Here is a 16,893-nt window from a genome sequence, read left to right as displayed (position 1 = left end):
GCCGCAGATATATTGTATTTAGCCTCCCCCCTCCGATTTATTTTCAATTTGTTAGAAAAGGCCGATGTTAAAAGATGGTTTGTTCCACGGTTAAATCAAAACAGTGGGCGTGTCGTTACGGTACGCGTATTGAAATCCGCCCCTCGGCAAACTTTCTACCGTATAAAATACGAATGCACCGTTTTAACTCGGCCAATTCACTTCAAATCGCCTATACTTTTTATCTTTTTAGTAGGTGTTTTAATAATACAATTATACGAATACACTGTCCGACCTTAAAGGCAGCCTTTCGTTTCAGTACGGTATGAAAATAAACTTAAAGGGACTTGAGACTGCCCGAGTATAAAAATCTATCACAGTGGACATTTAAGTCGCCTTAGTTCTGGCTAAAAGTGACGTGATCACGTTGACTCAAATCAACCGCGGGTTCAGCTCCATTTCCACCACAAACGCGGGCGGAGAGGTCACCCGATTTGACTGTTATCAGTCTATTGAATAGGCGTTATCATCACACATCTGTCCCAAATATATGGGCTAGCAGGGGAACAGTCTCCTGAAGCTACTAGTAGGTTTAGTAGGCCCCTACTAGTCCATATATTGGGGCAGATGTGTGACGATAACGCCTATTCAATAGACTGATAATAGTCAAATCGGGTGGAGGGGTTGAGTTTAACAGGTGTCCAGTGGTACAGAATAGGAACAATGTAGAATATGTACACTACCGTTCAAAAGTTTGGGATCACCCAAACAATTTCGTGTTTTCCATGAAAAGTCACACTTATTCACCACCATATGTTGTGAAATGAATAGAAAATAGAGTCAAGACATTGACAAGGTTAGAAATAATGATTTGTATTTGAAATAAGATTTTTTTTACATCAAACTTTGCTTTCGTCAAAGAATCCTCCATTTGCAGCAATTACAGCATTGCAGACCTTCGGCATTCTAGCTATTAATTTGTTGAGGTAATCTGGAGAAATTGCACTCCACGCTTCCAGAAGCAGCTCCCACAAGTTGGATTGGTTGGATGGGCACTTCTTTGAGCAGATTGAGTTTCTGGAGCATCACATTTGTGGGGTCAATTAAACACTCAAAATGGCCAGAAAAAGAGAACTTTCATCTGAAACTCGACAGTCTATTCTTGTTCTTAGAAATGAAGGCTATTCCATGCGAGAAATTGCTAAGAAATTGAAGATTTCCTACACCGGTGTGTACTACTCCCTTCAGAGGACAGCACAAACAGGCTCTAACAGGTACTATTTAATGAAGATGCCAGTTGGGGACCTGTGAGGCGTCTGTTTCTCAAACTAGAGACTCTAATGTACTTATCTTCTTGCTCAGTTGTGCAACGCGGCCTCCCACTTCTTTTTCTACTCTGGTTAGAGCCTGTTTGTGCTGTCCTCTGAAGGGAGTAGTACACACCGGTGTAGGAAATCTTCAATTTCTTAGCAATTTCTCGCATGGAATAGCCTTCATTTCTAAGAACAAGAATAGACTGTCGAGTTTCAGATGAAAGTTCTCTTTTTCTGGCCATTTTGAGCGTTTAATTGACCCCACAAATGTGATGCTCCAGAAACTCAATCTGCTCAAAGAAGTGCCCATCCAACCAATCCAACTTGTGGGAGCTGCTTCTGGAAGCGTGGGGTGCAATTTCTCCAGATTACCTCAACAAATTAACAGCTAGAATGCCAAAGGTCTGCAATGCTGTAATTGCTGCAAATGGAGGATTCTTTGACGAAAGCAAAGTTTGATGTAAAAAAAATCTTATTTCAAATACAAATCATTATTTCTAACCTTGTCAATGTCTTGACTCTATTTTCTATTCATTTCACAACATATGGTGGTGAATAAGTGTGACTTTTCATGGAAAACACAAAATTGTTTGGGTGATCCCAAACTTTTGAACGGTAGTGTAGGTAGAGGCATGCAGCCTCCAAAACCGATTTTATGTGAGCCGCTGGAAAATTCCTGATTTCTTATTTCTAATGGCATTTGGGTTCAGATAACAGAAGGCAAAACTCAATAGTTGGTCATTCGAGAATGGTTCTCTCTCTCTCTCTCTCTCTCTCTCTCTCTCTCTCTCTCTCTCTCTCTCTCTCTCTCTCTCTCTCTCTCTCTCCCCCCCCCACACACACACACACACACACACACACAGCAAACCAGGAGGAACCTGTTCTCTCATTGAGTCCGAAGACTTAGTTGGGACTGTGAAGGGTACGATGAGATTTTTTTTTGTTGCTTTTTAAATAAGCTGTCCGGCATCCAACCCACCCTTTCTCAAATTCAAATGGCTTTATTGGTATGACGTAACACCGTACATATTGCCAAAACAAGCGCTTAAACATCGAAAAGCTAAACATTAATCAGAAAATGCGTAATAGCAAATACATATACTACAACAAAGAAACAATAGTACAAATAAATAAAATGTCATCGAATATAATGCAGATAACGTGTCAGGTCACTTTATGGCAGGAAGTCATATAGACCCCTGCTAACTTACAGCTCTTGTAGAGATGGGCAACATGATCCAGAAAGGACCGATGTGGGTGCAGGTCTTTGTTCCAACTAAGCAGTTATACACCTGAGTCTACAAATCAAGGTCTTTAGCAAATACTACTGGTTGACTAATAGAATTAGGTGTGTAACTGCTTGATTGGAACAAAGACCTGTACCCACACTGGCCCTTTCTGATCATGTTGCCCATCCCTTAAGAAAAACTTTTTTTTTTAAATGTGCTTCTTTGTTTACTGCTAGATCGAGGCTTTCTTGACTTTAGGTGTATGGGAGGCACAGTAGCCCAGTGGTTAGCACTGTTACCTCACAGCAAGAAGGTCCATGGTTCGAGCCCCAGGCCCTTTCTGTGTGGAGTTTGCATGTTCTCCCTGTGTCTGTGTGGGTTTTCTCTGGGCACTCCGGTTTCCCCCCACCATCAAAAAGACGTGCATGTTAGGATTAATACTCCTGTATGTGCCCCTGGCCAAGGCAATGGGAAGAAATAACTGGAGTTGGTCCCTGGGCGCTGTGCGGCGGCTGCCCACTGCTCCTAAGCTACACAGCTAGGAGTAAATTTCCTTTGAATGTATGTATAAAATCACTAATAAAGAGTATTCTATATAAAATCTAGAAAGTTATCAAAAAGTGGGGGTTTTTTTCTGTGTGTGTGTGGGGGGGGGGTATCAGTCGCTTTCTGGTATTTTTCTGCACTGTTTTGGACCCATCTGTATGAATTTCTGATATTGTTGTACAGCTTACTTAGTTGTGTGTGTGCCATTTTAATGTCTGATCTTTTAAGAAAAACAGGGTAACTTGGCTGTGATCAGACAGAGGGGTTAGTGGTTTGAGAGTGAATGAGTTGAGGAAAGTCTCTCTCAAAAATAAGTTGCAGAGCCTCGATCTTTTAAAAATGCTGTTTAAGAAATCCTCTGATAAATACAGACATTTGACAAAGCATTATCTATATTAAAAAAACAACTTTTAATCACAGCCACAAAAACATCACATATTCATAAAAACATTAAAAACACTTCCCTGTAATATTTACAAATTTGCATATTTCAAAATATTAAACATCATTTTATATATAATGTATACATATCTTTAAGAAATGGATAACTTAAAAAGCGAATGGTATACATTTCCTCCGATATTTACCTATCAGACAACACACGCAGGCAGTCTCTTTCTCACATAAGCTGCTTTGTACAAATGCACCCCAGCCTCTTCCCATTGCTACAAAAAAGGCTAAATTACAAGTTGTGTCCGAATGTAGTTCTCCAAATCAGGGGTCTCCGGCCATGTGCTGTCATAAACCACGAGCCCGCACATTCCCGTTTCAACCAGACACCACTTTGAGGTGAGTTTCATGACGAGTTGAGCCCCTCCTGGTTGGCAGTGCGCTACTCAGAGAGGCTGAAGTGTTTGGTTTAAATGAAACCCTGCAAACAGCCTCAGTGGTACCGTACATGATTGGAGACCTTTTGCTTTAAGTACCAAAAGCAAGTGCAAGATGTAAAGTGACTATTCCTAAAGGAATACCCTCCCATGTTCCGTGTGTTAGTCTTTGAAACTGGGCCCTGTAATAAACAATATTTTGGTAAAAATCATTCTGAAGGGCAAAAAAATAATTAAAGTAACTTCTATGTAGTTTAAACCCATGGGGTAAAATAGTTTACTTTTACACAAAAGGAAACTAAATGTCACGAGAAAAAAAAAAACCTAGACTATTTCTTGGCATCGTGAGGTGCTTTGCTCTAATGCTTTGAGTGTTATTGTGCTAAGAAGCAAACGAGCACTGACTTGAGTAAGGATGAAAAAGTTATGTGGTTTTACAGACCACCTTTGGACTCCTGATGTAGACAGCCTCAATGTCTCACTGTCTGTCTCACACTTACACACACACTTAATCACAACAAAAACAGCACAAAGTAACATGTATGAGAGAACAATCACAATTCAGGAAGTCAGATCTACCCATATTTCACATGTACATTTCTCAACTCAGCATCTGTTCTTTTATGACTCTTCACCTAGGCACTCCTGAGAGCACAAGAAAAGGCTCCAATAGAGCTGTTTGGCACTGCTTGTTCTTCTCTAAGGCAGTTTTTTGTTTTACTATTCAGCGTTGTTTCCTTGGGGTGTGAACTGTTGTTTCGAAGTGTTGGCAATTTCTTTATCTGTGGGCCAACTCAAACCGTAACCCGTTTCCAGCCTTTCATTTTCACTTGTATTCGCTGTAAACACCACCATTCGGATTTCACAGTTCCCATGACAAACCCAAACATCGTTGATGCTCTGATCTTAAATTTATTTGTCTTAACCAATGGTATTTCAGTCCTTTGTCAGAGCTGGCACTGACCAATCGTGGTAGCAGAGTTGCTTTACTTCCAGGAGGTGCATATAACAGAGATTAACAGTATTTAGTCAACGAATTGGCCCGTCGTTTGATCAGTGTGCTCACTAGCTTTATGCTTGAGCTGCCTCCCTGCTAGCCAGACATATCTAATGAACTGATCAAATCCTGGGGAGTTTCAAAAAGACTGGCCCATCCAAAAAGTTATCAGTCCAGTCACAGCTTTTCAAACTGATCCAAGGGGGTTGTGTAGTTGTGATGTCATGCAGCAGAGTTGCAAACCATGACAGCAGAGCTGAATAGTAAAGTTGGTTGTCAAGGATGGCATATTATGTACAACAAGTCACAGGTTCCATGCAGAATGTATCGGTGTGCCAGCTGTTAGCATTTGAACTATAAGATTTGTGACTTTTTCACTGCCAACACTGTTCTTGTTTACAGTTCTACTTCGCTGAGTCTCAACTATGTAGCCTTTTTGAAGCAGTCTCCAAGCCAACCTCCATGCAGTCTCCTCAGCGAGAGAAAAAACAAAAAAACAATTTGCATGGTAATCAAACTTAATACAAGTAAAAGTGAAACATTTGTTGGGGCTAGATCCAGCAGAGTCCAATCCTGACATACTGAAGAATGAAGGAATCAATCCAAAGATGGGGAGAGAGCGAGATCATAGTGCAGAGGTAAGGTAGTCAACAGTGCTGTAGCGACACGTCTCTCGCCCTATCCCCAACCTCATTCTCCACCACATTCATTCACACATACATACATATACAAATATAGTAGGGATGTACTGATACCACTTCTTCAATGCTGATACCAATTCCGAGTTATGAATCTTTAAGTCTCTGCAGATACTGACTACGGATCTGATCCATTACTTTTGCTTAACAATGCAGATTTAGACCAGTTTGGGGGTCACTGGATAATTGAGATAGAACCAGTTTTTGTTTTGTTTCACCATTAACGAAATACATGCTTCCATGTGCCAAAAATGCAGTAAATTAAGCAATTTTGCTTTTATTCATGACATGTTAATCATGTCTTTTGGTATCGGATTTTAGTATGGGTGAAATCTCCAATGCTGATATTCCATTTTAGCCTCCGCCTCGACAGGATCACCAACTTATCGTGGTGGGGTGGTTTGTGAGTCTCCATGACCCCAAGAGCTATGTCGGCTGGAGCCTTATAATCCTGGTAGGGACACCCATGCCGAACAGGTCAAAGGGTAGGGACCAAACAAAGTGTGATCCCCTGGTCCTCCAGGTTGGGCTGAGGGTTGATAACCCTCTCCCGTAAAACTGCATTATTACAGAAACCCATTTTAGCCTGGTATCGAGTTGATATTCAATACCAGAAGGGTGCATCTCCAATACATACATACATATCCATGTCCTCACACATGCACACAGGTCAATCCATGTGTACACAGACAAACATACAGAGCCTCCTGGCTAAGAGTCTTTGAGCATGTTGATGCGTGCAAAGATCTTGAGTGCAGGTCCTAGCTTAATGTTCATTGTACTCATGAGGTGGTCCTCCTTTAGCAGGAGCAAGGCTTGTCCATCGATCTCTTGAGAGCGGAACTCATCTGCTATCTCCTGGCAACCTGGTGGGGGAAAAAAAGCAAAGAAAGAACAGGTCAAAATTAACCACACTAACCTTCTCAAAATGGGAACCAGGTCCACACACAGAATAGCATAACATTTTACTGATAAAAATCAATAAATACTGTATCCCTTTTTTTTTTTAAAGAGTACTTTCTTCTGCCTGAGCATCAAAACCAATTTGAGTACAGACATGGTTATTGATTTTACACTACTAACCTGGTAGAGAACAAATGAACTCATAAACCTCTTCCACATTCCACTTGGTGGGATCGCTGGGGAGGAAGTGCTGAGCGAGGTTAGGTACATCTCTGCCGCCACAGCTCTCATGGTCGGAGGTTCTGCTTGGCTGCCGATGGACTGGTACTTGGGCTGAGGCTGGGGCAGGAGCCAGGGGCCCCGAGCTGGCAGCTGATAGCGGCGAGGGGGGCTCCTCATAGCTAGACATGTCGGAGCATGGGCTAGACTCCTCCTGACTGGGCTGTGAGGGTTGAGGGGAGGATACAGAGCCACCCTGGGTCTGCTGGGGTAAAGGGGACAGCTTCTGAAATGAAACAGTGACAACAGATATTAACAATGTTGTCAAGACTTGGTATTGATCACTTTTATGCTGGTAGACTCACTTTTGAAAACATTTGAATCCTGGTGGGCTTTAAAAATAAATACAGTAAAATTCCTCCAAACCGAACCCTCTCTAAAACCCAACTTTGAGCAACACCAACCAAATTTTGTGGTCGGAACATATTCCATTTCCTGCGGTGTTAAAAAACGTCAGTACACCAAACCTCTCTATTCTAAATTCCAATTAATTTCCTCAGTTTCAGGAACCCTGCCAGCAAGTCCTTCCAAATCCACATCCAGTTAGTTCCCCACCCAGCTTCCCTCTCTCCACCTGGACCTCACCAGCTGTTCCGTATCAGTCATTAGTCCCTTTGTGTATTTATACCTGTCATCCTCCCCTCCCTCTTTGCCAGATCGTCTTATGCCTTTGCCAAGTCTGTTCCAGCATTTGTATTGTCTGACTTCCTGGTTGCCTGTTCTGTTTTTCCCCTGGACTCCTCTTGACTGCCGATTTGGTACCGTTTCCTGGATCTGATTGCCAGTGTACTGAACTCTTGCCTGTCTCCGCTGTTACCCATAAGCCAGCTGACTTCGTACTGTTGACTGGACCTGATTGCCACTGTGTACCGAACCCCTGCCTGTCTTATACTCTGCTTTCTTGCCCAGTAAAAAAACTGCTACTTTATCCTCTGTCTGGTGTGAGAGTCTGATCTGAGCCCTGGCACCTAGTCCAAAGTTACATTTTTTTTAACCCCCCCACCCTTTTTTTCCCCTCCCTAATTGTACTTGGCCAATTACCCCACTCTTCTCAGCTGTCCTGGTCATGCTCCACACCCTCTGCCGTTCTGGGGAGGGCTTCAGACTACCACATGCCTCCTCCGATACATGTGGCGTTGTCAGCCGCTTCTTTTCACCTGACGGTGAGGAGTTTTGCCCGGGGGACATAGCAGGTGGGAGGATCACGCTCCCCCCCCCGAACAGGCGCCCCGACCAACCACAGGAGGCACTAGTGCAGTGACCAGGACACATACCCACATCCGGTTTCCCACCCGCAGACATGGCCAATTGTGTCTGTACTAGGTACGCCCGACCAAGCCGGAGGTAACACGGGGATTCGATCCGGCGATCTCCGTGTTGGTAGGCAACAGAATAGAGAAGTTACTTCATCTGAACCCATATCTAAGTCCAGCTCCACTCGCCTTGTCAGTTTACACTTCTCAGCATCATCACTTTCATCATATGGCATCCCAGATGCCCCCAAGTTACACTTTCATACCTTTTCAGTCAAACAGAAGGATAGTTTAAATGACAGATTCACCAAAGTGTTTTTTTTTAAATGCTCAAAAATACATTCTAACCAGAACGAAACCCACCAAAACTAATCTTTGTAACTGCCTATAGCCTAATGCGGCATGTTTCCCGACAAACTAAAGATGAGCTGCTAGCCGATAACGTCATGCCTGTCAAAGTGTCCATAACACACTTCAGAGACAATGATGGTTAGTTTTTCTTCACAAGATGCTGCCCTGTCTCCAAGCAACACTGCCTTAAAACTGCAGTTGTTGGTTAAAATTTGCTTTGTGTAACTATACTTTTAAAAAAAAAAATATTTCTGATTTTTCCCTTTTTTTCCTCCCAATTTAGTGGCCAATTGTTCCCTATTCTAGTTCAAACACCCACCCTTGTACTGTATGTGTTCGCCAACTGCATCTCTTTGGCCAGCAGTCCCGAAGGAGACGCCTCGCCACTTTCGTGACAAGGCGAACCCAGGCTGAACCACTGCTTTTTCCGACACACACAGAGACGCATTCATGTGATGAACACAAGCTGACTCCGCCCCCCTCCCGAAGACAGCGTTGCCAATTATTGCTGCTTCATCGAATCCGGCCATTGTCGGATCTGACAAGACCTAGGCGCGAACCCCGGTCCCCAGTGGGCAACTGCATTGACACAAAGCCGATGCTTAGACCGCTACACCACTGCGGACCCGTAACTACACTTTTAATAAAATTGATTTACTCATGAAGTATTTTGTTGTCCTTTTGAATTACTGAATGATAAAACAATGAGTAAATGTAAGTAACTGCATAAAAAAATGAGTGATGAAAATGACTTAGAAAAATATTGTATGCACAGTTCATTTTGTCAAGATCCCTGCAAAGTGAATTGATGTATCTAAGGTTTTATAAATATGGGGACTGGGGAATTGTGTACATGTTTGCTTTTTTTTGTGAGGGGTTGTCATCATACCTGTTTCTTAGCCTCTACACTGGGCCGGCCCTGTGATCTTCTGCGCCAACGATTAGTTTGCTTACTTTTATCTGGACGAAAAAGACCAACCCGCTTTGTGCAGCCCACATTGTACCTGTTCAACCATATAAAGATATGCAGTTGTTAGGGTCACAGAACCTGCTGGTACACTGCTGGTGGCCATCAAACTTTACAACTCCTCCCTCAGACTCAGATTGTCAGACACTCTGAGTTAATGGTCATTGGATTGGCCCTGTCGAGTTTTGTTTGTGCTGCGGTAGTGCAGTATAGATAGGGTGTTATGTGCACCACGCTTGTTGATATATTTTGTTCTTATTTCAATTTCTTATTTATCTTTTATTTCTGTTTGTTTCTGTTTCTATTTTCTTATCTTTTATCTTGTTAGTTTTTAGTTATTAGAGCGTGAGTGTCTGTAATAGAACTCAACTTCCCCTTGGAGATACAGTGAATCTGGAAAGTATTCACACCCCTTCACTTTCCCCACATTTTGTTCTGTTACAGCCTTATTCCAAAATTGATTAAATTCCTTTTTTTCCCTCATCAATCTATATACAATACCCCACAATGACAAAGAGAAAAAGGATTTGTAGAAATTTTTGCAAATTTATTAAAAATAAAAAACTGAAATATTGCATGTACATAAGTATTCACACCCTTTACTCAGTACTTGGTTGAGGCACCCTTGGCAGCGATTACAGCCTCAAGTCTTCTTGGGTATGAAGCTACAAGCTTGGCACACCTATATTTGGGGTATTTCTCCCATTCTTCTCTGCAGATCCTATCAAGCTATGTAAGGTTAGACGGGGAGTGTCGCTGCACAGCTATTTTCAGGTCTTTCCAGAGATGTTCAATGGGGTTCAAGTCTGGGCTCTGGATGGGCCACTCAAGGACATTCACAGACTTGTCCCAAAGCCACTCCTTCATTGTCTTGGCTGTGTGCTTAGAGTCGTTGTCGTGTTGAAAGGTAAACCTTCGCCCCAGTCTGAGCTCCTGAGCGCTCTGGAGCAGGTTTTCATCAAGGATCTCTCTGTACTTTGCTCAATTCATCTTTCCCTCGATCCTGACTAGTCTCCCAGTTCCTGCCGCTGAAAAACATCCTCACAGCATGATGCTGCCAACACCATGCTTCACTGTAGGGATGGTATTAGCAAGGTGATGAGAGGTGCCTGGTTTCCTCCAGATGTGACATTTGGCATTCAGGCCAAAGAGTTCAATCTTGGTTTCATCAGACCAGAGAATCTTGTTTCTCATGGTCTGAGAGTCCTTTAGGTGCTTTCTGGCAAACTCCAAGCGGGCTGTCAAGTGCCTTTTACTGAGCAGAGGCTTCCGTCTGGCCACTCTACCATAAAAGCCTGATTGGTGGAGTGCTGCAGAGATGGTTGTCCTTCTGGAAGGTTCTCCCATCTCCACAGAGGAACGCTGGAGCTCTGTCAGTGACCATCGGGTTCTTGGTCACCTCCCTGACCAAGGCCCTTCTCCCCCGATTGCTCAGTTTGGCTGGGGGGCCAGCTCTAGGAAGAGTCCTGGTGGATCCAAACTTCTTCCATTTACGAATGATGGAGACCACTGTGCTCTTCAGGACCTTCAAAGTTGTAGACATTTTTTTGTACCTTTGACTTCATGGCTTGGTTTCTGCTCTGACATGCACTGTCAACAGTGGGACCTTATATAGACAGGTGTGTTCCTTTCCAAATCATGTCCGATCAACTGAATTTACTACAGGCGGACTCCAATCAAGATGTAGAAACATCTCAAGGATGATCAGTGGAAACAGGATGAACCTGAGCTCAATTTTGAGTGTCATAGCAAAGGGTGTGAATACTTATGTATACATGCAATATTTCAGTTTTTTATTTTTAATAAATTTGCAAAAATTTCTACAAAACCTTTTTCACTTTGTCATTATGAGGTATTGTGTGTAGATTGATGAGGAAAAAAAAGGAATTTAATCCATTTTGGGCTGTAACATAACAAAATGTGGGGAAAGTGAAGGGGTGTGAATACTTTCCGGATGCACTGTACTTCTGGGGACAACGGTTAAGTGGCTTGGCTTAAATGTAGATGGGAGCAATGAAACAGTTTGACATTTCTTAACCAATCCTTGAGAAGACAGAGCTCAAAACATGAGTGGTGATTCAAACAGGAGAGTTTAATAGTGGTCTTGTCAACATGGTCATATAGACAACAAGTCTATGGTTAGCTGATAACTAGCTAGCATGGCTGAAGAGTCCCAACAGAAGACTCCATTAGAACATGTGTGTCGCCCTTGCAGAGAAAACATTACTAGCCTTAAAAATAAGCATAATCTTAAGGAAAGGAAAAACATTTTAATCAAAACGGACAACACTTTAACCCAAAAACACATCACTTGTCTAGTGGGGAAGGTCAACAATGGGCGTTGTTGGTTCTACTCCAGACGTTAAAAGTGCATGGATCGCAGGTAGTTGGAGGTGGGCTCTGACTGTGGCTGTAGCGCTGCGCATGTGACTGTAGCGAATTTTGCTACCATCCACAACAACAATTTCAACTAGTTGTCTCCAGGCATGTTATCTTATCACAAAAGGGTTGAGTCACGTCTAGTCCCACGAGACAACCTGGTATATCAATTCCCTAGGATTAACTGGTATTTTTTAAACAGTGAGAATAGTAAAAGTTAAGGCAAAAGTCGACTTACCGCTTTGCACACACAACTGAGCAAAATCTTTTAGAACCCTTGAACTTGTAGGCAAAGTCCACCCAGCCACAGTATTCACAGGTCAGCTTAGGTTCCTCCTGGTCTTTCTCTGGGGAAGGACAACCAATTACAACATAACATGAGCAAGTGACATTGAGAAATGAGTTTTTTTTTTCAAGTGACATATTCACACTTGACAAATAAAGTAATGACATCCCCCTGACAGAATGACTGTTCTCTTTAGGGTTACAGGTATTTTTGGAAAAGGCATCATGCTAATCAGAGCTCCTGCATAAACTGGTTATTTGGCTTTGTCGATGAAACTTTTTCCCCCCTCTAGATGTACACAGATATTACCCATTCTTGCTTTATTCAGCATTGTTTAGTGACCTACCTGATACGGGGTATCCCTTGTTTCTAATTTTGTTTATTTCTCAAGAATTTTTGACAGCTAAAAAAAACATGCTTGTCAGCAGTCACTTCACAGGAAACGGCTATTTATAATTCTGCTCCTGTGTTTTCAGAGAAAAAGCACTAATTGTCAACCCTCCACGATTCCTTTGTTTCTTCTATATGTTCACTTAATTTTTGTGACAGTTGCAAATAAGATCAAAGGTTAGCTTACACATGAGGTATCCATCATACCCTCAATCAACATTTAGCACCAGTGTGCTAAATAGAAGAAATGCATTGTGACAAATAGAATTAAAATTGTCAGGATTTCTCTCATTTTTTGGTACTTTCATTCCCAATGGACAAGCAGCTGGAGCGAAACTCTTCTCCCTGCACTAACGCAGGAGTCAAATCAATACAAATATTGAGGAGAGTCTAACTGTGCAAGACTGAGACTATATCCTAGATTATATCCTGTCCTACCTGGCTGGTTCAGTTCCTCAGGCTCAGAGTCAGTGGTGTTGGCTGGGTTACTGACAGGGGTTTTATCAGGGTCTGAGGAGAGCTGATGGTCCAGCTTCTTTGGGCTGTCAATTAGAATGGGTAAACGTTCCACCTGATAATAATAATAAAAAATAAGGGTTTTACAGTGGTACAGAATTGAGATGGCAGGTATATTTATGAAAACTAAAACGGCGCCGCGGATGGCAGGCTCAGTGTGTTGGTGCGCATTGTTTTGTATTGTTTTTTTCCCCCGTAAACTCAGTGTTTTGCTACAATACCCGGAGCTCTTTTACCAAAGAAGAGATTATGAACATAGGGAAACTACTTCTGCAGATTTATTCCCCAACTTTCTCATCCCATCTGCAGAATTACTGGACATTTTGGTCAAAGGTGCACTCATCTTTATTCATGCAGTGAAACGTCAGAGGAGAGGGAAATGTGCCGGTGCGCTCGTGCATCGCCACAGACATAGACTACACACTCCGTTGCCGGGAATATTTCTCTCTAATGTGTGATCCCTGTGTAAACTAGACAAACTTCATCTACTGGCGGGTAAGAATAGAGAGTTTTCTTCATCGTGCGTTTTGTGCTTCACGTAAATTTGGCTGTGTGGATCAATACTGGACTATGCGCTGCAACTGGCAGGCTTCCAGCTGTTCAGAATGGATCACGACACAGAGCTCTCCAGCAAAGCGCAAAGTGGAGGTATTTGTTTATATTAACAGTGGCTGGTGTAAAGATGTGACAGTGATTCTATAGCACTGTTCTCCTGTTCGGGAAACTTTTTTCATCAACTGTAAACCCTTTTACTCCCTCCAGTGAGTTCGCTTCATTCATTCTGGCTGGTGTTTACATTCTACTGTAGGCTGACGTGCAGGAGGCACAGTGTATGCTTGCTGACCAGATACTGTGTGTGGAGCGGACAAACCCGGACTCTTTTGTTATTGTTCTCAGCGACTTTAACAAAGGGACTCTCAGCCATGAACTACCTAAATACTGTCAGCTGATTAAATGCCCGACCAGGGAGGAGAACACTTCAGATCACTGTCACACTACAACCAACAGTGCCTATCATGCAGTCCCCCACACTACATTGGGACACTGACTACGTCATGGTCCACCTGATTCCTGCATATAGCCAGAAATTAAAACTCTCTAAACCTGTTGTGACGACATTTAAGAAGTGGATTAGTGACGCTATGGAGGATCTTCGCGCGTGCTTGGACTGTACTAACTGGGATGCTTTCAGGTTTGCCACCAAAAGTCTGGATGAGTACACAGAGGCTGTGATGTCTTATATCAGCTTCTGTGTGGACAGCTATGTACCATCACACACCAGGGTTAGTTACAACAACGACAAACCGTGGTTTACAATTAAACTCACACAGCTTAGGTTGGAAAAGGAGGAAACGTTTAGGAGTGGGGACAAGGTCCAGTTTAAAGAGTGTAAATACAGGTTTAGCAAGGTGGTAAGAGATGCTAAATGAACTGTACACTGAGAGACTTTAACAGAAGTTCTCCGAAAAAAACTAAGCCTCTGTCTGGAATGGCCTCAGACAGATCACCAACTACAAACCAAAAGCCCCCCACTCCACAAATGACTTGCGCCTGGCCAACGATCAGAATGAGTTCTATTGTCAATTTGAAAGACAATGGGACAGTCCTCACACTATCCCCCATGACTCCATCCACCAGCTCCTGACCATCAGCTCCTACTTCCCCACCTCAGGAGGGGCCTGGACCTCTCCACAACTGCCCACCTTAGAGGCCCCCCTCCTCCCCTACCACAAGGACAACTCTCTCCATCCTGGACAGGGATGTTAACAAGCTGTTCAAGAGACAAAACTCCCGCAAAGCTGCTGGACCAGACTCTGTCTCTCCCTCCACGCTGAAGCACAATGCCGATCAGCTGTCTCCAGTGTTCATAGTCATTTTTAACACCTCACAGGAGACATGCCTTGTACCAGCCTGCTTCAAGAGTTCCACTCTCACCCTCCCCCAAAAAAAACAAAAACAAAAAAACAAGGACCACAGGACTCAATGACTACATACCCATCACCCTGACCTCTGTGGTAATGAAGTCTTTTGAGCACCTTGTTCTGTCCCACCTTAAAACTATCACTGACCCACAACTGGAATCCCTGAAGTTCGCCTACAGAGTCAACAGATCTGTGAACGATGCAGTAAACATGGTGCTCCACTTCATCCTCTAGCACCTGGCCTCTTGCAGGAACCTACGCCAGGATTCTGTTTGTGGATTTCAGCTCTACCTTCAACACCATCATCCCGGATCTGCTGCAGGACAATCTCTCCCAGCTGCATGTGCCCGTCTCCACCTGCAAGTGGATCACCAACTTCTTATCTGACAGGAAACAGCATGTGAAGCTAGGGAAATGTGTCTCTGACTCCCGGACCATCAACACTGGTTCCCTTCAAGGCTGTGTCCTTTCACCCGTATTCTTCTCCCTGTATATGAACAGCTGCACCTCCAGTCACCAGTCAGTCAAGCTCCTGAAGTTTGCCGACGACACCGCCCTTATTGGGGTCATTTCTGGTGGGGATGAGTCTGCTTACAATTGGGAGATTGACCATCCGGTGTCCTGGTGTGGCTAAAACAACTTGGAGCTCAATGCTCCAAACACAGTTGAGATGGTTGCGGACTTCAGAAAGTACCCAGCCCCAACCATCCCTATAACCCTGTGTGGCTCCTCAGTCGATATTGTGGGATCCTTCCGCTTCCCAGGCACCACCATCACCCAGGACCTCAAGTGGGAGCTGAACATCAGCTTCCTCACTAAGAAGGCACAGCAGAGAATATACTTCCTGTGGCACCTGAAAAAGTTCAACCTGTTCAAGCCAATAATAGTGCACTTTTACATTGCCATCATTAAGTCCACCCTCATCTCCTCCATCACTATCTGGTACACTACTGCCACTGCCAGGGGCAGACTCCAGCCTATCATTCACTCTGCTGAGAGAGTGATTGGCTGCAACCTGCCATCCTTCCATGACCTGTACACCTCCAGGACATTGAGTTGAGCAGGCTGATCCTTCCCACGCAGGCCATGGTCTCTTTAAAACACTCCTCTCTGACAGGAGGTTAAGGTCTATAAAAACCAGAACCTCACACCACAAGAACAGCTTCTTCCCTTCTGCAGTAGGCTTTTCTAACAAGCCCCCAGATACCTACAGATCCTGACATTTCTGCCCACCCCCTTTTATCTTTCTTACTCTGCTCTCTGTATATGGACACCTAGCATAAAACCTGCACTACCCTGTACACAACTTCGTAAAAATTATCATTTAACTTTGTAGATACAGCTCCTGCCACAGTGCTGGGCATCAGGAGCTGCCACGTGGTCTCATCTTCAACTCTAAACAGGTGTTGATTGCACCTTATTGCAATTTTAATTTTATCTTTTATATATTTTTTATTTGTTATTCTTTTAAACTTTTGTCTTTACTTTTTACTGTTATTTTTCCCTCTTGCACAAATATACCAAGACAAATTCCTTGTATGTTCTTGTACTTGGCAATATATATGATTCTGATTCGGATACAGGACAATGCTTTGTCAATCAACAGGAAACATCCTACTGCTTGGATGATGGTACAATGTACAATCATAGATATTTCAATATATGCTGTAATAATGATGTGGCATACAATATCATTCATTAAGACTAGTAAAAGGCTAAGGTGTGCACTGGGGCAGTAAGGTGGCAAACTGAAAAGAAAATGGTCCTGTAATGTTTCATAGTGCAATACTGTTTCAGTATACTGTTCAGCCTACGTTTTAGCACTGCCTGTACATAAGCATTCCCACCTGGCTAGGAAGAAAACGTAGAAGGTATTTACAATAGATGCCCAGTAGGAGGCAGCGAGTCCAAAGACTGGACCAGAAGGAACAAATCACTCTAGAATGAGTGACGTTGCATGTCGCATCAAAATGCCATGCATATCTAGGTTGCAACTTTTAAATGAAAATGGCTGTAACAAAAAAAAAATCTATCGTGTATTATGTTTGTTGTAACACA

The 16,893-nt window shown here is 43.2% G+C and overlaps 1 protein-coding gene across 1 annotated transcript in view; it reads right to left on the bottom strand.

The window, feature by feature from the left end:
• Positions 1-3,157: 3,157 nt before the first annotated feature.
• phc2b (polyhomeotic homolog 2b (Drosophila)) overlaps positions 3,158-16,893 on the bottom strand; it is a 117,345-nt gene continuing 103,609 nt past the window's right edge. Inside the window, exons 12-16 of the mRNA XM_056273488.1 lie at positions 12,836-12,968; positions 11,960-12,068; positions 9,265-9,379; positions 6,673-6,997; positions 3,158-6,455 (exon numbers count right to left, since the gene is read on the bottom strand). Coding sequence (XP_056129463.1) covers positions 6,301-6,455; positions 6,673-6,997; positions 9,265-9,379; positions 11,960-12,068; positions 12,836-12,968 — 837 coding nt within the window. The 3' untranslated portion in view covers positions 3,158-6,300. The remainder of the gene's footprint in view (positions 6,456-6,672; positions 6,998-9,264; positions 9,380-11,959; positions 12,069-12,835; positions 12,969-16,893) is intronic.

Source organism: Lampris incognitus, chromosome 2, assembly GCF_029633865.1.
Source record: "Lampris incognitus isolate fLamInc1 chromosome 2, fLamInc1.hap2, whole genome shotgun sequence".
NCBI lineage: Eukaryota > Metazoa > Chordata > Actinopteri > Lampriformes > Lampridae > Lampris > Lampris incognitus.
Note: the sequence above shows the minus strand (reverse complement) of the source record. Positions and strands in the feature narration are given on the sequence as shown.